Source organism: Necator americanus, chromosome I (genome assembly GCF_031761385.1).
Source record: "Necator americanus strain Aroian chromosome I, whole genome shotgun sequence".
Lineage (NCBI taxonomy): Eukaryota > Metazoa > Nematoda > Chromadorea > Rhabditida > Ancylostomatidae > Necator > Necator americanus.
This window is the reverse complement of record NC_087371.1, coordinates 34004994-34029457: the sequence shown is the minus strand read 5'-3', so window position 1 is coordinate 34029457 and position 24464 is coordinate 34004994. Positions and strand designations below refer to the sequence as shown.

At 37.8% G+C, this 24464-nt stretch overlaps 3 protein-coding genes across 4 annotated transcripts in view; all 3 read right to left on the bottom strand.

Annotated features, from left to right (window-relative positions):
* Window positions 1-1828: 1828 nt before the first annotated feature.
* On the bottom strand, window positions 1829-2083 carry RB195_007733 (uncharacterized protein; the record flags this gene model as incomplete). The annotated part of the gene is made up of 1 exon (XM_064181522.1): window positions 1829-2083. The coding sequence occupies one exon, from the start codon at window positions 2081-2083 to the stop codon at window positions 1829-1831; it is 255 nt and encodes an 84-aa protein (XP_064038305.1).
* Window positions 2084-2122: 39 nt separating this feature from the next.
* RB195_007732 (uncharacterized protein) lies at window positions 2123-3120 on the bottom strand (the record flags this gene model as incomplete). Its single annotated transcript, XM_064181521.1, has 2 exons — window positions 2123-2236; window positions 3007-3120. The coding sequence occupies 2 exons, from the start codon at window positions 3118-3120 to the stop codon at window positions 2123-2125; spliced, it is 228 nt and encodes a 75-aa protein (XP_064038304.1).
* A 1044-nt stretch (window positions 3121-4164) lies between these two features.
* RB195_007731 (uncharacterized protein) overlaps window positions 4165-24464 on the bottom strand; it is a gene marked incomplete at both ends in the record, with an annotated part of 33333 nt that continues 13033 nt past the window's right edge. Inside the window, 13 exons of one of the 2 annotated variants that reach the window (XM_064181519.1) lie at window positions 4165-4310; window positions 4388-4481; window positions 6363-6518; window positions 6592-6711; window positions 6767-6891; window positions 7893-7998; window positions 8275-8412; window positions 8486-8628; window positions 8708-8861; window positions 10202-10276; window positions 13683-13756; window positions 13844-13881; window positions 21369-21486. In XM_064181519.1, the coding sequence (XP_064038302.1) occupies window positions 4165-4310; window positions 4388-4481; window positions 6363-6518; window positions 6592-6711; window positions 6767-6891; window positions 7893-7998; window positions 8275-8412; window positions 8486-8628; window positions 8708-8861; window positions 10202-10276; window positions 13683-13756; window positions 13844-13881; window positions 21369-21486 (1487 nt within the window). The remainder of the gene's footprint in view (window positions 4311-4387; window positions 4482-6362; window positions 6519-6591; window positions 6712-6766; window positions 6892-7892; window positions 7999-8274; window positions 8413-8485; window positions 8629-8707; window positions 8862-10201; window positions 10277-13682; window positions 13757-13843; window positions 13882-21368; window positions 21487-24464) is intronic. The other variant, XM_064181520.1, reaches the window with a different exon arrangement.

Here is a 24464-nt window from a genome sequence, read left to right as displayed (position 1 = left end):
AGAACGTGGAAATGTTTTGAAAGACATGTAGACGAAGAGTTTTTGAAATTTCATGACGAGGGGCGCTGCAACTCTGGCACAGTTAGGGCAGAATAAGTTTTTTTTTAATGTTAGAAACCAAACAGCAACGAAATCGAGATTGAAAGAATACCGAAGAAAGCATAATGCATTTAAGTTTCATTCAGAATTATCTCATATGAAAGTCAGGAGGTCATTGCTGCAAATAATCTGATCGTGGTGTCATTTTCCTTTGGCTTTTTGACTAGAAAACTTTTTTTTTCGTTTTTTAGCTAAGAATATTTTCATATTCGAAACTTTTCAAGAGTAACTGAAGTTAAACCTATCTCCGTCTAGATTGTCCATCCAATTTTATTTGTTTTTATCTGGCGGCTGCCTTCATCTATCCAGTAAATTGGCCCTCGAGATAAATTTATGTCGCTCATTTTACTCTTTAGCGAAATTTTTCCTTATTAATGCGAGTGCAGGCTCTACAACGCACAAATTGAAACTGACAGAAAACACTGAATTGTAGTCGAATCATGCGTCGTACCCAGAAATATTGAAAGACAAAAATATAGTTTTGAACCTTTGGCCCATCCACAGATAATAGACATAGTCCTCGGTTCTTCTCCGAAACGGGCTCTACTTCTTACTTCTCCTTTTTTTTCTCACTAATCTTAGTTTGCCGTGCATTCTTATTTTCATAAGCTTAAGTCCATCGGTATGGATCCCCTTTTCTTTTCTATGAGGTTAGTGCAAAATCCTTTCCGAAAAATAGTTTTTTTTTCACATTCAATTTTTGTCTATTTTCTATTTTTGGTTATTGAAAAATGTGTACTGGAACAAGTTGCATCTATCATTACTTTACTCTTAAACCAGCTTATCTTATCGCTGCTTTTATCACATATGCAGCGAATAGCGCGAAAAAGAGAAGTCAGACAAAAAGGCAGAAAGAATGGCTAAATCAGATACCTTTTTCTCAGAAGGGATAGGGGACGACAGAGATACGACGTAAAAGGAAACACTTCTTTGCCCTAACTGTCGAATGGTTGAGTTGGAATGGCATCCAGTATATATTAGGCTGGACAGAAAATCTTGTCACCATTTGTCATTTTTTTTTGTTCTATTTTTTTTTACTCAGCTTACAATAAAAATTAATCAGTAACATAATCACCATTATCAATTACAACAGTGTCCCACCTAGTGGCAGGTCTATGATCCCTTTCTCCCAGAATTGGGGAGACTGGGAGTCGAAGAAGTCAATGACCGCCCTTTCGACTTCTTCAAACATGGTGAAGATTTTCTTAGCTAGGAAAGCTTTTAAGGGTAGGACTGTGTGGTAGTCAGTGTGAGGGGGCAGAGTCGGAAGATTAGGGGGGATGTCCCAGCCTAAATTCTAAAGTTTATCATGAGTCTCCTTAGCTACGTGGGGCATAGCGTTATCGTGGAGGAGGTGCACTGAAGCTCGTCTCGGAGGTTTTTCTCGAACGACCGATGCGAACTTCTGAAGCTGACTAGCGTATATAGAGCAGGTGAAGGTGTGGTCTTGTAGGAACTCATAAAATCGCATTCCCCTCGAATCTAACAAGCAACAAAGGAGACACTTCTTGGAGTAGAGTTTCGATCTGGCTTGCGTTGGTGGGTCTTCTCCTCGAGAGAGCCACACGTCACGGTGGGAGTTAGAGCCGTAGAGGTCCCATATCTCATCTCCAGTAATAGTATCTGCGAGAAACTCTTTTCAATGCGGAAAGAAAAATTGATATATGGATACCCGGGTGAACCGGATGCCGTCTGTCGAGGGATGAGGGATCGATCGAGCCAGCACTTTTCAGCGCTTGACAGTCCTGATGGTAGTTGTGCCCTCGCCCAATTTGCTGTCGATGTCGCGGGCTGCTGCCGTTGCTCCAATGCCGCCACGCCATTCATAGAAGCTATAACGCAAAGGTGTTCTTGCGTAATTGACATCGTGATTAAAGTCAGGGGATCTCTTTTCAGCCAACTTGTGCTGCATCACCAGTTGAGCACTTCGAATTTCTGCTAGACTGTTTCTGTTTTGTAGTTGAGGTATCTTCGTATCCGTCATGAAAGCGCTGAACCACTTGAAACATTGACTTCCCGAAATTCAGTCCAGTCCAAAGCTCGAGTGCAGAGTTGGAAGAGATTCGGTCGCGTTGTTGCCTTGCTTGAAATCGTACAGCATGCTCACACGAACGATGAATTTCTGGTCCAACATTTTCTAAAACAAGCAGAAAATTTCGAATGCATGCAAGCGAAATTTGCAAATAACAAACTGATTACGAACAAAATAGTGAACAAACGGGAGAAAAATCGTGGCCTTTTATTTCCAAATGAAGTTAAAAGGATAAAGTGCACAGCGTTGATCAATCTCTATGTGGATGATCCTACGCATGTGACATCTACCCAGTCTTCGTATTAACGTTTACGAACGCGCGAGGAGCCTTACAGTGACTTACAAGGGCTAGCCGATGTGTCAAATCAGTTTTTCTATCCTCCAGGACGAGTCCGGTACCAATTTATTAACCTCGGAGGGATGAAAGGTTCGGTTTCTGCTAGGTCGGATTCGAATCCACAGCGGAAACTCTTAGCGACTGCACTACAGCGCCCCATATTTCGTAATACTTTCGAAAATAGGACTGCCACGAAAGCCTCATTTATATCTTGACAAACTAATAGTACGTACAAAGAAAGTACTATTTTGGTCCCGTGGCTAACGTTTCATACATATCTTATCTGAACTTGGAACAGGTTTGTTTCGTTTGATGGGTGTTGAAAAAACCTCATGGAATCAACAATTTTGATGCAATCTAGGTTTTAATGTACCAAAGATCAAGAGTGTAATCCAGGATGCTTTTCATTAGGTGAAAAAAGCCAGAAAATAATTTGTAAGTATCTGTGTCTCCAGCACGATTATAAGTCCGATCAACTGGACTGGACGAGAACGAAAGGATTTTTTGTCTGAAAACGTCAGAGAAGAGAACGGCTCACTGTCACATCCACTACTTTTTCGTTGATGTTAATTAAATGGCTTCGCTTTCTTGAAAACCAGAAAAATTTCACTGTAGAACTGAAATGTTTTGAACATGTCATTAGCACATACATATAATAGACATCAACATAAAATAAATAAATTTTCACGAGAATCTGAAAAGAGACTTAGGACAAAGAAAAAAAACCTCTCTGACGAGATGATAAATGGCAAGAGAAAACAAACGATCGATAATGTGTGATGAACAGTGAGCAAAAAAGAGAATAGCTCGTGAGGAGGCCAACGAGCCTCTAACTACTCGGAGAAAAAAAAAAGAAGGTTCGTAAAAACAATCTGTTCATATCTATAAGAAATGACTACAAATCAAGGAATCATACGGTAATTTTCTATGAATAATGATGTGATAGCATCTCACTGGCAAGGTTACTGTATCTAACGATATTGTAAGCAGCAAAACCAATTAAAAGCACAGACTTGAACAGCGTGTCCAGTGCTTTGAAGCAAATACGAACAACGTTACTGAAAATAAAAACTAGCTAGTAGTAGTAGCGACATAACGGTAAATGACAATCAGTCGAATTCACTGACTTAGACAGTATGCGGTGATTCCGACTAGAGCTGACTTAGTCGCTGACTTCGAGAGAATGACTAGACATGAACGAAAAAGAGAAGTAAAGCGCAGGCAGTGAAAGAGAACTTGCAAGGAGAAGCAGGACTAGTAAGGTAGGACGAGGATTCAATAAAGCCAGACTTATCAAAGCGCTGAGTATTGCTTGAGAAAAACACCTATCGGTTAAAGGCAAAATAAAGCTAAATAGACGTAGAACACCGTCGAAAAACAACTATACAAACAACCTGATTCAATGAAAAACTGAACAAATAACGGGGTAAGTTCGATAGAAAGAGCATATTTCGTAGTGTAGAACGAGTACAATGATAAAGTGAGTATTAGGTGCGAACGTCGTCGAGCAGAAAACATTCGAAGAATTAGTAGAGGCTATACGAACCTAGTAGGATTCATGGTTATGATATACGGGGTTAATAAGTCACAGTTTCCTAGACGAAAGAGGAACAATGAGCCGGTATCGTGTTTGGCAGCAATCCTATATATTAGCCGGATTCTTTTGGCAATGAGTCAGTGAATAGTCGCGGGTGGGTCAGATGTGCAAGGCTAGGTTGTTGGCCGGTGTCCATGATGACGATTGGCCTTTCCATTGCTCATAGTTGGCTTCGAGCTGTGTGGATAGATGCTCCAAACTTGCGAATTCCGAAAATGAAACAAATGCTTCTCGAACGAACATATCTGAAAAGAGGGCGCTGGTTGCTGTTCTTGATTACTTGTTTATTGCTGGATAAGGAGAATTCCAAGATTGAACCTACCTATGAATCCACATTGCGTCATTGGTACATTACATGTCTTACGATCGAACACTTCCATGGTAACTGGTAGCCCTTTTTCACGTTCTTCTCTAGTCTAAAAACGACGAATTTTTTTTATCTTAGTCTTACATGTAAGAAAAACACCATGACCACAAAAATTTAGCGAATTATTTCAAAATCCAATATTTCACAAAGAGACGACCTAGACCAAAACATGAACAATACGTAAGACTGACAATCTATCAAGTGTCCGACGATTTTTACAACTGTACTAGATCGGACAGAATCAGATTAGGGAAAGTTTGGATAAAGTCCATATTAGGAGGATAAAGTCTCTGGCTTATCAATACACTTGGGTTCTACTGCAATTGATAATCGTTGAGGTTTTTGGAGGTCGCCTATACAACCACTTGCGGGGGCTAGTTGGGGATGATCCTACGCGTTTGACCTCTACTCAGTCTTCGTTTAAAGTTTATGAACGCGCGAGGAGCCTTATAGTGACTTGCGGAGGCTAACCAATGTGTCAAATAAGTGTTTTTATCCTCAGATAAGTCTCGTACGAATTTACCGACCTCGAAAAGATGAAAGGTTTGGTCACCACTACGACGGTTTCGAACGAACGAGCGTGCGGCTACAGAGAATCTAACCTGCGCGACTGCGCTACACCTGCCCCTTTCTATATTAACTAACAGGTGGGATTTGTTTTTGCACCAGACAGGAGAGTACATGTCTGGGGTAACTTCTAAAGAATGTGGATTGAATCATCAGCTGAGGAGCTGTAGAATAAGATAGTGCAGGTATTGATGAAAACTGTTCATAGCCGACCAGAGTCTACCGTAGCATTATTTGATTTAAGGGCAGAACACCACAAAATTGTCGATGTTGTGGTCTCTCAAGCAAATGATGGGGACATGTGGACAATAATCAAGGTTTCTCCAGCGCTTTACTCAAATAAAACCGATGGATAGGCCTGATGGAATCGGCGTGCATACAGCGTGATATTATAATGTGCTAGGTAGGAAAATTCGTATAGAAAGGTCTTTTTCCACTCCGTTTTTTTCAGGATGATTACGGGAAATTGGACGTAACAATGTCGTCAGTTTCTTGGTATGGTGTTTTAAGGTCGGAGGGAGCGGAGAGAAGTGCACAAGCGAAAAGAATGGGTTTAAGCAGCTAGAAGTAGCGTGTAAGAGATTGATAATTTAAAAAAAGTGCGACATTTTCTGGTGATAAAGCAAAATGTTGATTATGTATTCACGTTAATTATCCTCTGGGGAAGAGGTGGCCGAAAATTCCCCGAGAAAGAAAAAATCTGCTAGGAAGGCATTGGAAGCATTCTGGATTTCCATCAGAAACCCGTCCATAAATAACAAAAAATGAGTGCTTATCAATTACCAGTGACTTCTTGGCGTTCATAACACTGTGAGCTATAATACTGCTCCACATGCAGTTCTTTAACATTATTGAGACATTAGTACATAAGGGTATTGCACAGTGCGTAGATCTCATCCTCCTTGGTGACAATCTATAAGAACGCGGTGGTTCACCAGCCCCGCTGGTCGGTGAGACTGGTCACTTTGTTTTCCTTTTGAAGGTCTTGCGCGATGTACTTGGAACAATGTCGAGGCTCGGCGAGAAGAGAGGAGGAGTTTGATGGGATATGCATGGCCTCAAAGATCTCGAACCATCTTCAGGCTTTTGATAAAGACGAGTTTGTTGAAACGTCCGACCAATAAAAAAGTTTCAGCTAATCCGCGTTGGTATAACAAGAAAACATAAAAAGACAACATCAAATTATATTTAGCGGGAAAGATATCGACCCAATTCACATTCCCAAAGTTAATTTCTACGAAATAAAGATCATTTCGTGCAAAAAGTGGATCAATAACCAACACAATGGCGTCGATGAACTCCGGAAGATTTGGTAAATTTCATTTATGTAATCAATTTATGTATTTAAAAGAAATTAACTGACCTGATCGAAGTATTCCTCAACAATCCTATAGGCCCATTTTTGACAAAGTGACCATTCTCGAGTCGGATTCGAGATATCGGCACATTTTACCAACATATTACAAATTATCAACGAGTTTCCATCCCTTGCATCATCTGGTACATCCACAAGGTTCATCTGAACGTGAATTTATTTCTATGATGATGTTCATACCAAAAAAAAAGATCTCAAACAAAAGTATTCAACCAACCTTGCTGAATTTAACGAGATATTCGAAATGCCTACTAATATCCGTTGCTAATACCATCTCAACCATAGCGTGGCGCATCGCTGTGAATTCTTCACGCGATAAATTTGAGAAGATGTTTACCTAAATTATTCATAGATGATGCTAGGAATATTGAACGTGAACTACCGAAGCTTACATTGCTGTTCTGTTGTAAAGTTAATTGGAAAGCGAGCGCTACGTGGTGATTCTCGAGCACTGAGTGATCGTTGTATAATACCGCCAGGGATTGTCGAGTGTTGATAAGGAAAGCATTTCCGCGGCCTAAAATTGAGAAAAAAATCAAGCTGAACAAAAATGGGGAAGTCATTAAAGGTAGAAATGACAAATAATAAATGTAAATGAAATTTAGAAGCGACAAGCAACCACTAGAAAGCGGCTGGAATACAAAATATAAGAATTTCTCCAACACTTCTAGTCGGCGCGAAATGTGTTTAATTCGGTAACCATCACAGTCGCAGTCCTGCACTCTTTTTTTTCTTGCTTTTCGCAACCATCATCCTCATTCTTCTGCTCTATATCACCCAATGAAGCATCGCTTTCATGCGGCTGAGGTGGAATGGTTTACAGTCAGCGCCGAATGTGTCCAACTATCGACGATGACTATAAACGATCTCACCATAAAGGTTAGTGAATAGTATGCTGTAGAATGGAAGTTTTCAGAAATCGATCACATTAAATTAGTGCATTATGAACTCAATGCACCACCAAAGGCGATTTCTAAGAAAATCGCTACGTCTACGATATTCTACAATGGTAGGACACCCATCCAGAGAATCGCAAATAATGTATATTTAGGAGCGAAACACGTTTGATTGTCATTGCATTGCATTACAATTAGATTCCTTTCGAACAAATCCGTAAATGAGGGATCCTAGATCAGGGATCTCTAGTCTGGGTAACATCGAAGGTTTAAAAAGTAAGATAAGTATGAGCTAGAGGTCCGAAAAATGCCAGGATTTGCCATGCAATAAGCATCGCAGAAGGCAATTTTCACACTGTAATGAAATAAAGCAAAAATTCGATGGTTTCAAAATATGCGAGGGCATGATTTCCACACTGACATTTCATTTCTTTTTCTTCCTTTCTCGTATCCCATTAGCTACAGGAAGAGAATCAGATAAACAAATCATAAACAAGATAAGTTTTCGAGGGTAATTTTTGCAAAATTGAAGAAAAACCACTGTTGAATTGACAGAGCTTTCGTTTTGTTTGGTGACAGTTTGAGACGGTTCCACTTGAGCACCTCAATGAAGTAAACCCACCTGGATGATCGAGGTCGTGAACAGCGGCGGCAAGGATCGCTGCAACAGCATGATTTTCCGAAACGTGAGCGGCTACGGCAGGTGAATCCAGAAAATATGATGTAGCCTGAGGGAAAAAAACAAATATATTCAACTGGTTTCAAATTATGCGATTGGATGATTTCCACGTCTGACGTTTCGTCTCTTTGCTCTGACGGAGGCGAAAACGCCGAAACGTTAGCTGTTCATTGAATAAAGAAGATCAATACCAATCTTGGGCACAGCTCATGCAAATCAATAAAAAGGCTATGTATTCAACATGTTAAGATTCAAGGACAGTCGAACATGGGCAAATATATTCAACATTTAATATTTTTCGGTTATTGTAACGCTTACCACATACCTGTAGTACGTCGGCAGCATGGGTGGCGTTGTGATAAGCATTTCCTGAATGATAATGTGCTTCAATAGTGCAGAGCCATCGGTGCAGTAGGTCTTCATTGCAGCTAAGCGCATCAGCCACCTTCCAGCGATCAAAGATCTGGATTTGTGAATCAGGATTTGCGAAATTCGTGTCGAAATAGAAGAATTAAATCATCCGTCACATCACTAACTTTAACTCCTAATTGTGTTAGTGCATGATGTTCTGTGACTTTTTCCAATTGTAAAATATCATATGTCCAATCGGTGTCGTTTTCTAACGCATTTTTCACATCCGCCGAGACTCGTCGTCGTTCGCCATGTGAGCCTATTACTACTTAAACGAGAGAATAAGATAATAGAAAATGTGTATATGAAAGTGGGTGTTCGACGCTATTCCTCAATCAAATGTTAACCTTTTTTGTCTCGGTATGCGTCCACAACGCTTCTCTTCCGCTGTCTCGAGGGATGATGTAGCCGAATAAGGCCATCGTAATATTGTGTCGCTATTCTATCATTATCACGAAAACGAGTAATCGATGGAGCGTAGAGTTCATGTGCAGAGAGGACCTAGAACATTACGGGAATTACGGAATGAAACACGCAAGTAGCGCAACAATAAGCAAGTTTAGATAAAGGAAATAATCTATTTTTCGTATATTTTTTTAAATACAAAAAACCACTTGTTCAAGGAAAAAAAAATCAGTCAATGATCCTCTGATTATCAAAAAAAAAAAAAAAAAAGAAGTTGAAGGTACAGTTCCATCAAAACTCTACAAATAAGACTCAGTGACTGATAACAAGCGAATAAATGGTATGCCCCATAGGGATATAGTGAAAAAACATCTGAAAAAAATGCTGATGTCGGTTGTCGAAAAACTAGACTAAAAACTAGAAAATGGGCATTCAAGAAGTTGGAAATCATGAAAATTTGCAAAAAAAAATAGCGTTTTCACCATAAACGCTACACTACCATACACCATAAACGTCTGAGTTTATGAACTTCTTGAATATCTTCATTTGTACCCGGTCAGAAATCTAGAGAAAAAAAAATAAAGTACAAAGGTTTGCGAACTTGATGCTACATTTTGTCAAAATCGGATGTAAGAAGTTTAAACGGTTTATTTCAAGGCAGAGACGCAGGGATTATCCTGATTATCCGGATGGAATTCGTTTTTAGCCACACAGAGGATAACTGATGCTAATGAAAGAACACGTGCCCATAAATAATAAAATTGGTAGTCAGACCACAAAAATAAAGCTGTTAAATAAATACGAAAAAAGTAAGTTATTAGCACAAATCAAGCGCTTTGACTAATGTGTTCGCCTTCCACTCAGAACCGTAAAGATTAGTGAACCTTGGATCTTGGATCACTTCATGGGGAGCAACCGATGGATCAAGTCAGTCTTACTATCCTTCTAGAGAAATTTACCACCAATTTATAGAACTCGACTCGACGGATGAGCGACTTAATTGGCCGTGTAAGGGATCGAACCATTGATGGTGACCTTTTAATGCTGCGTTTTACAGATCGAACCATTGATGGTTAACCGTTTGACGACAGCGCGGCTCGTCGGTGAGACGTTCACTTTCCAACAGTTGTTTTTCATGATTTTCTAATTTTTATTTTAAAAACAGTTTCTTGTACTTGATAAGTTTTTTATCTTCAAATAATGTTAAAGACGACGTGGACCAGGAAAATGAAGAAGTGGACCACGTCAGATGCTCAAAAAAGCGCGTTTTCATCGATTGGACTGAAGGCGTGTAAAAGTGATAGTGAAAATTTAAAAAAGTAAAAGTAAAAGTAGAGAATTCAAAATTTGAGCATCACAATTACAGTGAATAATTTTATATACTTAGCGATCAATCAAAATATCAAAAATTAACGCAAAAATCGATGCGTGCTCACCTTGACAGCGTCCTTTACAAGTTGCGCAGCATCACCTTCCACCCGTCCAGCTGCATCCCGTAACAAAGAAAGAACCTAAAGAGCAGTTTACTTAGGCGTTAGCATTAGACTAACTTATAAATTTCCACCAGCTACCAATCTTAAATAACCTATAACCCATGTAAATATTAGAATATAAGTCTTATAACTAAATAATCTAGCATACGCAGCAGCAATTAGCGAGTACTGGATGCAGTTGACAGTTGGCGAGTAACGCAGACACACATACATAAATTTAACGAAACGAATTAATGCTGTCTTCATTTTGTGTAGTCGACTGTTAATAATGACGTAGAGGACACAAAGCATGCAAAGCAAACAGTATGAACGAGAAGAGAGAAAGAAGAAAAAGAGTTTCATCGTTTCTTTTCCTTTCTTCCTCATTACCACAGTAGATATCCATGTAGGCAGCAGCACCATCTTCAACTACTGTAACACCACTTTTTTTTATCCTAATGTAAGAAAAAAGTTCTTCACGATACCTCACCTTTAAAAAAGATGAATACTATGGATATAGAACTTCTAGAAAGAGAATTGCGCTGTCGTCGTCTCTACTTTTCATCAAATCCATAGCTATTGTTTTTTTCCAGAGTACCGTATTCAGCTAGATTCAGCGATTCGGTCCAATCATAGATAATTTATATAAAGTCAAAGATTAGAGTATTGTAGAGTAATAATAACAATAATAATACAAAGCAATATAATATAACTAATAATCAACAATATTGGCAAATAATTGAAAAAAAAGTAGACAATAAGGTGAATAATAACGAGAAAAGCACTAATGAACAGCAACGATAACAAAAAGGAAATAATATTAGGAGTAAGAGGAAGAAGGATAAGAATAGCAACTGAGTAAAAAGAAGAAATAAATCTACAGTACCAAGTAATTTCCCATCGAAAACATTCACTTTATTAATGGACAACAAAAGACTACATTTCCCACAGTTTATTCGGATAGGATATGTACTGCGATCGCTAATTTCATTTATTTTTCTCTTCTTACTTATTGTATCTGATTCCATTAGTGTTACTGTCACTAACGTCCCCACTCACTGTCACAATTAATGACTGATGTTCTATTCACAACGACGCAACTCCCCCAATAGAACAACACTTAAAAATTTGTGATAGGAGCACGTTATTCACTTCCCCCTTCCCCGTTCTTTTCAAACAAGGAACTGACGTCTGAACTGATGTCTCCGCTACTCTATAAATAGTGATTAACTACCGTATTCTTCCTCTAAAAACAATGAACCGATTAATTCTTTCTTTCTCTATAAATAGTGTTTGACTACCGTATCCAAATGATCTTATTTCAAGAAGAATTATTTTACACCATTATAGTAACACGTTATGCATGTCTGTGGCGTTGTAAGAGGTACTGCTACGGCGACGGAACACAGAATGCGAGACATACAAAATAATTCATTTATAGAATCAAAAAAGAGGAAAATTTTAGTTTTAATATGCACAAAGAGATTTTACTTCTGATGATTAGACGGAAATAAAAACCGCTTTCAGTGTTATTGTGCACCTTCTGCTGCAGTAAGCGACCTCTGAGCATCCAATAAAATTCTGTCTGATGCCTATCCTCTAAGTCCAAAACTTCAAGGACCGCTACGGCATCATACAAACCTCAGTAGTTGTTTGAGGGAGAAAAAAAAAAGAAGATTAATAGGAATAGAGGCCAGCAAAAAACAGCGGCCAGTGGAAGATGGTTAGACGAAAATAGAGGAATTTGTCCTGGATATTCTGTGGCTTCAGTTCACCGTAAATCGTGAAGAATCACGAACTTTACCCCAAAAACATTGTTTGAAAATTCCACCGAATTCAGCTAAACGGCAGCGTATAACGGATTGGACGTTGTTGGGATTTCTCAACGAATAAGTAAAGGTGGAAGTTCTAGTAGAAGAGTATGGCCGTGACCATTCTCAGTTTTCCACCTCCTCCCACCCAAAAAAGTGTGTGGCACAGCATTCTGTGATCCCAACTCCCCAACGATGCAACTTATTACAGGTAATAGGACGAGTGAAACTCCAGTGTCTTCCAGTGTTCTGAACCTAACTATTATTGCTCATATAAATAAGCGGCAGAAGCTCCCTCACGTATTGTCGCAGACCGGTTGGCCATAGTACTCGTCTTATTACCCGTAATAAATTGCATCGTTGGGGAGAGGCGATCACACAAGATTGTTTCGTACGCCTCGTTTTGGACTAATATGAAAAATTGAGCGTGGTCACTGCCATATTTATGAACTACACCCTTATCTCTCTTAAAGGCAACATTCCACGAATCTGTCGTGGTACGGATTTCAGGTGGGGAGTTATTATACGGGGTCGTAGATTGTGGGGAGGAGGGTGATTCCGTCCATTTCTTCCCAATTCCCGTAAAAAAAAAACGGCCCGGAAGATGCGACGCGAGCACAAGGCTGGCGCGCTCCAATACAACTCTTCGTAAACAACAGCGCCTGGAACGCTCGAAGCTGCATCTTCCGGGCCGTTTTCTATGGCAATTAAGAAGAAATGGACAGAATCACCTTCCTCTCAATAATCTATGACCTTTTATAAGAGTTACCCGTATAAAAACTAACTACTAACTCTGTTTATCCGTACCACATCGGATTCACCTCGCACTGAAATCCATACCTCCTTGGATTCGTGGCATGCTGTCTTTAATCCGTTACACTATTAACTCTGTTGATTCGTGGCCACATTTCACATTTCAGCATAGTTAATTTTGTGATAATTTTTATTTTGATTTTTGTCTTTAGATCTGAAAGGGAACACTACCTTTCAGCCTTTATTCAAGAAGGAACCATCAAAGAAGAACTGATACAAATAACGCAATTCTTACGGTTTTTTTCGTGGTACAATTGTGACTTAAAAAGAGCAATAGAAGACGGGTTTTGAGTTCGCACAGGTTCTAAGTCACGGTAATTTTCAATGGTTGCATGTAGATTCCGCCCACATCGTATCGTACTCCGATTCGTCAAAGGCTATTATAAAAGTGCCGCTGAGAATGATTTATTTGATAGTTTATTACGATTCCGAGTTAGTACGGATAATACTTTATGGTTGTGCTGGGATCCTTGAAATATTAATGTCCGATGACGTTTCTGCTGCCTAGAAATCGGGCGGCGAATCTCCGCTTCGATACGGGATGACGTGCATCTATACGATTGTATGTCAAATTATGCTTGACGAAGAACTTTTCAGAACGGAAAGAGAAACGTTTAGAAAACGGCGGCGGGGGGAAAAACGACGGTGGAAATGTAGGAAATATCGTTAGGTTTGCAAGCGATAAGATTTGCTAGAGGAATAATTGAAATTTACTTAGTTTTTAACATAGGAAAAAGCAGAGCAGAAAACTGTAATAATCAGGATACGCAAAGTAATGCAAGCAGTCCATGCCCGTGCTTCCAATGCCACTGTAAACTAACCTCGGATATAGGAGCTTCAACTAGTCCAGTTTGTGAGCGAATGCTCTTCAATGAGACGTCACGATACATTGTTGCTAAAAAAAAGTGCGTCAATATTTCGTTTTCGATCAATAATAATATTATTTCTTGGAAAACAATAAAATACGTAAACGAATACTTACTGTCAGTACTCCGTCTTTTCATGTACACGTATTGATTGCTGAAAAGAAAAAAAAAGTAAATTGTGAATGCCAGATAAGAACATAATAGATAGAGATAGAGCGGGCAAAAAAAAAAACATCCCCTTTACGGGTCCGCTGCGAGCATCAATTAGTTCTTCACTAGAGGGAAATCAAAGCGGACATGCTATCAAATTCAGACATCTCTATGGCGAATATGCGCTTAGAGATGCGATATATAGCTAGACCATAGCTTAATTTTTTTTTCCTTTGCACACCTCATCGAACATCCTCACAGATGCATCTGATTAGTTGCACACAGCTTAGTGCCTTAATTAGTGACGTACTGATGATAATGAGGATGATGACGATGACGTCAAACGAATAACTTCATCGTTAGCCAGGTGCTTTTTCTTTTCGTAGAATACAACGCTAGCCAATAATGTTGAAAACAACATTACCTTTAATATCATCGGAAGTTTTGACTGTGTCTCTTAAAGAAATTTGTAGAAAAACAGAAACTGTAGCTCTTTTCAGTAGTACTTGGGAACTTTACAGAAATTCCACGGTACATAGATGTTCAGTGATCCGAATCAGGACGTATCCATAAGAGCAGACGGGAAAATTTGCACATGCTCACTTTTAAGGAGCCAGCTGACGGTTTCAAAAGTATTATTGCAGTATATCATATATTATATATTATTCCAAAATTAATATTATTTTAATAGAAGCAGGCATGGGACCCGAACTTCAAGGTGTCAATATTTCAGCTGGAACTTTACATGTTGTGATAACTTCGTTTCATTTATAGTCCAAGTAGTTTAAAAAATAAATGGTCATTAAGGGACTATTTAGAAGTGTGTTTTTTTTAAAGTGACTAGACTGACGATTCCAGCTAAGAAAAACGACTTATACTTTTAAAATCGCGGTGCGATTACGAAGACCGGGAATGTTTTGCAAAAACTTTTATTACCAACTATAAAGTTAGACACTCATGTGTCACTCAATATTGAGGTATTGGACGATTGGATTCGAATATGTCTAATATCGATCAAATATGAAAAATTCAAAGTACTAAAATTACGAAAAAAAAATCTAACAAACATAGAAAGTTCTAGTTTTGGTGGTAAGTTTCAAAATTGTGCGAAATCGAATATTCGAATCCTGAACATGTAGGTAATCGACTGCTCGAAAAAGTAAGGAATCTAGCTTTTCCGAATAATTATTAGAAAACTAATATTAGGTTTAATATCTAATAGTATTCCCTTAAGCTACAAAAGTCAATTCCATCTTCTTTCAAAGCGCCTATTTATACTTCCAGTAGTGATCCGTGATTACCCCTAACTCTATGTGCAAGGCAGCACCATTTCCTAGAAAATAATTCTGAAATTAATCGGATTTTTTCTTAAAATTCATCATTTAATCATTCGCTTAAATTATTAAATTCTGATTCTTTCGTTAAACTAAACGGAACTGAAAGCGATTCACTTTTGCACAACCAGATAACAACATAATTTAAGTACAGATTGTTCTGGTTTTGGAAAAAAAAAACATGCGACAAGGAGCAAATAGCGCCAGATATTATCGCACTAAAGTGCAATTTTCGAAGAATTGTCCGCAATCAACTCCAATCGACGAACAAAATCCCAACTTACCAAGGTAAATCATCATAAATCACTTCGACTCCACAAAGTGGGGAGCAACAACTTAGTTGATTGCAAGATGCGCTCCTTGAGCGCTCATTCATACTTCTTCGTAGTAGTAAGTATCTTGAATTAAATTTGTTTGATAGGTTAGCAATAAGGATGTGAATACAAGGACAACACAGCTCACTAAAGACTAAATCTCCGAGTGGGACACGCCCCACTTCTGAATTATCCCTTAAGAAGCAAGCTGAAGTGTTAGGCCAACAAATGAGGTCATCAATGAATGAAAAACAGGAGAGCAAAAAAAAAAACGGCAACGTGATTGATGATGAAAAAATAAAGGAACAAAAAAAAAGCTTTCGCACTGTACGTAACGTTTTCGAAATAAGAAGTAGATCTGGTAAAAGTCAATCGAAATGTCCGGCTACATTGACAAAAACTCAACATACTAAAACTCAAAACAGGCCAATTAGATAAAGAGGAATTGAAAATTTTCCTAAAAATATTTTTCTCAACATCTTGAAGTACTGAGGTCTAGAGAAAATAAGTAATCAATATCTCAATAAACCAAAATTAATTAGCTTTGGAATTTGCAATCACCAAATAGGAATTCTACTCAGCCACCAATGCTTTCAATTTCTGATGGAAATTTTCGTTTTCTTCTCAATACCACTCAATATATGAGGGAAATAGGGAATATTTGCGGATTTCAGTATGGTTTATGAAGGTGTCGTGAGTTGCCACTTTTCTACAATGGGAGTTATCCATTCACAATCATTGAATGATACGAGAATTTAGAAAAAGTGCACTGAAAGAAACACGAGGACAACTTTGAACTCCACCCAGATGTCGTATTGATGAAATGAAACAATTTTGACCGCAAAAATAATTTTAGAGAAAGAATTCAGTGCAGAACAATGAAACAATTCCCTTCCCTTCCATATACATCAACTACTATTTCATAGTTCTATATTCTAATAAGTAATTTTCGTAGAAAGGTTGTCTACGAGCTGTTTAAAGGCATCACTCCACGAACCTGGGGTGGTGCAGGTTTGAGATGGGTTACGCCTATGCGGAGTCGTAGATTATGGAGAGGAGGGAGATTCCGTCCATTTCTTCCTAATTGCCGTAAAAAACGGTCCAGAAGACACGGCTTTGAGCGTTCCGGCGTGCTATTTTCTAGTTCGTTAGTATCTAGTTCGAGTTCGATTGGAGCGGGCCAGCCTTGTGCCGGCGTCGCATGTTCCGGGCCGTTTTTTACGGCAATTAGGAAGAAATCACCCTCCTCTCCATAATATAGGACCTTTCCGATGTCCAAAACCCCGGAAACGCGACACATATGTTTCGAAGGGTTAGAGATACCAAAAAAAACCAACGAATTTTCATACATATACGATTTTATTGAAGTTTTTAGTAAAGACTATCGGAGAAGAGATGTGCGACAAATATCAGCAGTTTCCTTATTCTTCAGGATTTGAAAAAGCTCGGAGAATAAGGAACAGATGAAAGGCAATCCAACCGAGTAAAGCGGACCTTACAGTATAATCTGCATTTATTACTTGTAAAAGCGGGTGTATTATGTATATGTCCTAATAGATACATCAGATCCCTACATTACAACCAGTAATTACTCATCTTAATCACAAACTAGTGAAGTACATCACTAACATAGAAATTGTTTATTTTCCTAAATAATTTGTTTTTTTTTTCTTCTCGAAAACCATTTTCTATATATATATATATATATATATATATATATATATATATAATATTTTTTCCTGAAGCACAATTTGTTCTTTTTTTCTGACAATCCTCCTACATACACATTATTGAGGAATGCAATGGCGAACGGAAATTACAGTCACGTTTCCATCTAAGGTCATTTCTTTTTTTTTTTTTTTTTTTTTGGGGGGGGGAACAAGCGGTACCCGTCTTTTTCTTCATATTTTCATAAAATTCAAATAACTTCCCCTCGAAATGTAAGTAGACAGATTTTTTCTCCAACGACATAACCGAATACTATTAAGAATAGTAAATAAAATTCAGGTGATGATGTGTTTTCAATTAAAAAATAGCATTATTCAGTTGCTTTTTTTTCCACAAGCATAAGGCAGTAAGAAAATCATAGAATGAGGTAAACTTCTCAAATGTCAAGTATCCCAGTAAAAAAAATTGTGTTAACAGGAATATTATGTTACCTTCCTCATAGAACTGAACGCCCACACACATTAAAGATTTGTTTCGTTTCTTTTTCTCGAAGGTTCGATATTTAGAGAGTTCTCGGATTCTTCCACCTTATTCGATTATTCGATTCAACGTTCATCGTAGCATATCGAAGCTTTCAGTACTTCGAATTTGTTGATTGTCAAATTACTCGAAAAAAGTCATCAGCGTTCCAATTAGTAATTAAATTAATTTCAAACATTGAAAATCGTCCACAGCCGAATTGTGTTAGTAAAATTGAAAGTTTGTAAAATCTTAAAACAAAAAAATTACCCATAAAATATAATGCAACAGTTAAAAAAGACCTCCAAAGTGACAGTTTTTTAGACCAGTACCGTACATGAATCCTATAAAATACGAAAATAAAAAAAAATATGACAAATACTATCGGCACATGTAATGATGTAATAGTAATTTCAGATACGATATCATACTTAAAACTCATCGAAAGACTTGCGAAGTGATGGTTCCATTTCATTCTGCAAGAAACGAAATTAACAGAGTAATGATTATTTGAGGTTTAGAACAAAAAGTTTAAACTATTCTTATAAGGACCAAAATTTGAAAGGATTATGGAAGAAAAAAAGTATCAAGAAGAATCAAAATTATAACCAAAATTTGATGAGTTCTTGAAAAATACCAATGAAGTATCTTTAAACGAAAATTTTCATTACATTTAGATTAGTATTTGAAACAATATGCGAGGAAAATTCACCACCCAACTGATTCCGTTCCAAGAATTTTTGCTGTCTGCTGACGATCCCTTGAGAGCTTTGAAAAAAAAAGTTTTATGCGCAATTTTGAAGACTCTTATGAGCCATATACTGAAATGCGTGACACTTAGCGATCGACTGTTTTATGGCAACGATGTAAATGCTCTATCGCCATATGGGAAACAATTAAAAGCAATTTTATGTCTTCTAGAGGCACATCTGTGGTGATTTTTGCCCAGTTTTTGCACTTCTTAGAATTTTTCCGATGTTCTTTGGTGATTTTCATGGAATAAGACTAAATGGGAAATCTTATCAAAGTGTTCTGTGAATATATACATATGAGGTAATTTTCACCAGATTGCAATTACGTAGAATTAAGGCGGTGGAGAGAGGTAGGAGACGTGGGAATTAGAGGGAGAAAGGGAGGTAGGGAGGGAGGTAGCGAGGAAAAGACGGGACGGTTGCTGTAAGGGACGCGCGTGCATCGTGACGTGAATATTCATCGCAAACTGAAAATCGGCGACACGTACGACGTCACGATTGAGGAAATGTAAACTCGTCACACGTGAGGACAGAAACACCGGACACCGGGCTCGGGCTTTGTGTTGTGATGATGGTGGTGTGGGGTCTTGGGAACAGTTGGTATGAAAGCGCACAGTGACGTTTACATGCTACAGTTTCTGTTTGCGTGCTTCTACAAAAAAAAGAACAACAAAAACAGAAGAAAACATGGGTCCGAATAAGCAATGGATGCAACAATGCGGAAAAAAACTTCCTGTGGTGAGTTGTGACGTTTTTCAATGTCGCTCAAGTGTGAGCATTTTAGCCTAGTCAAGGCTATATTGTTCATTCCTGGCATCAATCTTTCATTCTAAGATGTGCATGCAAACGTTGCGAAAAACTAAGTATTGAGGAACTAACTTTTTAATGGAGGGTAGAGTGGCGCGGTTGCGAAGAATATTGTAAAATTTATTTATTTATTTTATTTATTTGAAAACACCCAAAGAATTGCCACAAAACAAAAGCAAAAAAGAGCAGAACTCATTAGAAGTCCGTCAAAAAGTTCATGCAGCAAAATAGGCTCTTTTCAACACATTGTATCGAGGATTTGTGTTCTAAAATCCAAGAAGTTGAGGTGACCTCTTAAAAGGTCGTTTTCATTGTACTGATTGTTTCGTTTCAGTATCCAATAACATCGCCCACGAATGGGGGAAAAAAATTAGCCTAACAGTGCAATTACTCAGCACGAGATTACTATTCTATTACTGTTTCACTAGTGATGCTTATTATTTCAAGAAACTTTGATTGATTTCATTCTACTTCTTCATTTTTCATATTATTTTGGATATAAATACTGAAATTATTAAACCGTTTTCCAAGACTCTTCCTGAAAATTGTCACGAGTAGTAATTTCACCCTAAGAGATTTATAAGTAGCGGTAATATGATTCGTAACATAGCTCGTAATTATCAAAGCGGCAACACGAATCAGTTCTAGCAGAACTAGATATCAGATAAATCAGGAGCAACAGACTGACCAGTTCACCCTACGAAGCAACTCCTTACGTTCGTACGGATAATGAGATGAACGCGTATGAAATAAATTCGTAATCAAGTTATTCGGTAAGACAACTTCTTACAATTATTAATAATTATAGAAATCTACGTGATTTTAGTGCCAGTTCATTTTATGCGCCATCACTACAACCGTAAAGTGTTCCTTCGTAGGTTGAATCAATGTATTCTGAACTTGTAAAACTTGGAAAAACTGGAAAAAAAAATGTGTTCAAAGTGGAACTGCGCTTAAAAATACCATTAATTTCATTTCAAACGCAAAATTATACTCATAAGAAAAGAAATGAGAAAAAAAAAGATATTGTAGTACAATTACGAGTACAAGCTAATCTAAGCTAAGTAGCTAAGTACGAACTAATCCGGGATATTTCTTAAAGTAATCTCGGACTACTTTCAGTGTAGGCGTATTTTCCTTAATACTCATAGTTATGCAAAACCACATCACTGAGCACAGTTTTCCCCCTGAATTTTAAGAAAATATCCTGATTGATGCCCTGACAAGACATTTTCTTTAAAAAAAAAAAACCAGAAAAATAATGGAGAGATTCTTTATGAAAGAAAAATTTAGAATCAGTGAAATGAAGAGAAATATCCTGTAGCAAATAAAGGTTGGAATAGCTATACAGCATCTTTTTGAAGTGTACCGCTCACAATTTTAAGAAAGTTATGTTTAAGAATTTCGTGACATCTGTGCTTCAAAACATCGAAAACAAAGTCACCTCACCTGCACAAAGCAACCATTTGCTTTTTTAAAGCTGACTGGACTAAGAGATTCAAAATCGAATTTTACAGATACCCAGATATTTTACAGATACAGAACTTTTGTTTGAAATCATTTCATTCGAAATTATTTCAAACAAAAAAAAAACAAAAGAAAACATTTATGAGTGGTACTTGATGCAATGCAAAAAAATCGAACCCTTGTTGTGAAACGAGAAAGTTTAGTTCTATGTAATTGGTTGTTTTCATCGATTTTTTTTCATGTAAAAAACAGTTCCTTTGAAATGAGCATCATAGACCATCCGGTCTTAATTTTATGCTTCATTAACTAATGCCTACAAAGTTCAGAAGAAAACTAGTTTAGTTTCAGCCTGAACAACCTTCATGCATATAAAACTGCGTACATAAATATTATTCATATCTTCTTTGCATATAGAAGAGCTGTTTTTCGCAGAAATAATAGTCTTCCTTATATCATTCCTCTCTCAATCAAAATACCCAAAACTGAGAAATTTTAAAAAAAAACTACGGTAGATAGAGGGCTATTTAGCCGACATCACTGTCAAAACAACCCTCTTGGATAATTTTTAAGGAAAAGAGTCAGAAAATCGAGCGCAAATCAGAAAATGTACTTTACGTTTTACGGACTTACTTATGTGAGCTGGTTGGAACTCGGATACATTTCCAATCACTGCTACGACGTCGTTCCATCATAATATCATCCCTTGGTCTTGGTAACGATTTCCGTCGCATATCCGATTCCGGTTGCCCTGAACACTTCACATTTTTCTTCAGCTGCTTCAAAACATTTTCAGCACTTTTTTTTCCAACTATCCTATTCAATCCTTCAACTTAAGTGCACACACACATTCCACTTGAACGCACGTCATATGATAATGAAGCGCTTCAAAAACGCAGTCAACATTAAGGTTATGTACGAAACGAGCAAATTAGCGTTGTAAAAACATTGTGCAGGGGTGGAAAGAAAGAAAACGAATCAGTCGAATGCAAAATTAATGCAGTAATTCGTATTTTGATGATAGTTTTACTGTATCGAAGGTTTGAAAGCGCTTAGTAATTAGGTGTCATGTTACACTCCTTTTTCCGATAAAAACAAGGAAGAACTAATTTATTCATTCATAAACGAGACTAAATCAAGAGTAATACCCGGAACCCGAAACGAAGGAAAACGTGCCGTGTCATCACTAATTTATTCCTCAATGTTTAATTTTTCTATATCAAATAATTATTGCTAGATATGGATTCATTGCAGTTTACGACAACTTTAAAGGCATCACCCCACGAATCTGAGGTGTTACGGATTTCAGGTGGAGTATTCGTCTACGGAATCGTAGATTATGGAGAGGTGGGTAATTCCGTTCATTTCTTGCTAATTGGTGTAAAAAACGGCCCGGAAGATGCGGAGTGTGGACACGGCTGGAGCGCTCCAATCGGACTCGTTGTAGAAAATAGTGCGCCGAACGCCTGAAGCCGTATCTTCCGGGCCATTTTTTTTTACGGTAATTAAAGAAAGAAATGGACGGAATTACCCCCCTCTCCATAATCTACGATCCCGAATACGAATACTCCATATGAAATCCGTACGATCTCAGATTCGTGGGATGATGCCTTTAACGCTCGAAGGGAACGCTTGTAGCCGAACAAGGAAGTAATCTATTCGATGGATAACGCCCATAATCACATTGAAAAACGAGCATTTCTCAGTCCCTCATCACAGACTTTGGCCTTGACTTTCATTTCGACAAGCGAGTTACTAAGCTGAGGATATGCGTACGCCTGACTCCGCCCATTCTCGATGATGAGTTCCAATACAGCGTTTCACAAACAACTTAAACATGGGTTTGCTGCCTTCGCAATTCTGCTCTCGCGTCAAAGTGGGTGTAAACAAAAAAACTCAAATTTCAATTTGTGCTACTGTATAGGCCCCAATTTGTACCTCGCTACCTCCCAAGGAATGATGGATTGACAGATAAAAATTGCAGGAAATAAGAGAAAGTAGAAAAAAAGAAAAGTAAAGGAGAAAAAACCCGACTTCTGCTGAATGCATTCTCAGTACTTCGGGCTAGAAAACTCTAACGAGAAAAAACCAAAAAAAAAATTAGTAGCAGAATCTTTTTGGAGAAAAAAAACTTCAGGCTACGAAAAACATAACTGCTGTCTTTTCTATGATTGATGGATGGTGGAAAATGTGGTTGGACTTCAACTAGCAACACATTCGAAAGGTTTTTGATCATTAGTTGACGTAAGAGTGGTTTAACAGCAAAAAAAAACATTAATAAAAAAATGTTGGCTGTTGATGTGCTCAGCACAAGTTCATTGAATATTAAACAAACATATATGGAACCATAACCATGCATGTGTATAAGAGATCCTGGGAAATACGATACGTATGTAACACATATTCATATTTTTCACGAACAACGTGTAAATGCTTGTTGCTGAAACGTACTTTCGTTTTTTTTCCCGTCGTCTGGCTAAGAAATTTCAACGTCATGGCTTTTGTTCGTATAAAAAAAAACTACAATGTAAGTAGGACTCATGCACAGAGTGATTCTTCACGTTAAATGATTTAAGGACAACTTTTGAGTTAAACAAAAAAAAAAGATCAAATCTTTCCCAGCGATTGTTGATCCTTACAATCAGGTTCGCTTCTCATCCTTGAATAAAGGGGTCGGAATTCGAATAAACTGTCAGGATCAACATCTGTGTAGTAGAAGAACTTAAAGTTCATGAACTCTTCTAAACGCTATCACTAAGTGTAAACGTCAACGGAAATAAGGAAATCACAGGGGACGACTACAAAAACCCAGTTTGTACCTCATTCGTAATAAAATAAGCTCAAAATCATCTTTCAAACGGTAAAAAAAAAACTGGTGATAGATTACGTCGCTTAAGGTGAACTCACGTCTACGATATTCACCATGGGAATCATATGTGCATCATTCGAAATTTAGATGAACTTAGGAGAATCGGGGAAAGCTTTCCACAAAAAAAAAAAAAAAAAAAAAACTGGAATAGACACTTCTAAATGCAGCATTTTCTAGTGGTGAGATACGACCACTATCTTCTGGATGACTGCCTAGACGTCATACATTCATAATGATGTATTTCATATATTTAAAATCATATATTTATTTTAGAACCATATATTGATCCTCAAAGTTATAACAAAAATATATGTGATTGTAAATGTGTCCCAAAACATAAAAATAAATAAATCTAAATAAAGTTCCGCTTAGGATGCGCCACCACGTTCACTTCAATTCAGAATCGTTTGAGGTTTGCGAACGTGAAAGTGGCCTATACAATGACTTGCGTGGGCTAGCCGATGTGCCAAGTCAGTGTTTTTGTTCTCCCAGACAAGTGTGGTACCAACTTGTCGACCCCTGAAGTATGGAAGGTTTGGTGAGCACTAGGGCGGATTCGAACCTCTGATCGATCGTGCAGGAAGCGAAACCTCTTACCGACTGCGCTACACCCTCCCAAATAAATTCAAATACATCTCAATATATATATATATATATAATATAATTCTTGATTGCGTGTGGCAGGTTCTACCGACAAGAGATTAAGTCTTAGACGACAGCTCTCTTCCGTAATACCAATAACCCAGATAATAATCGGCGCCGTCGCTTACTTACACCAACAACTCATGTGGGAATTCGACCGAGAGAGTGCAATCAAGCCGAGAAAGGTTCATCAACCAAGTGCAACATCGTGGGACCCA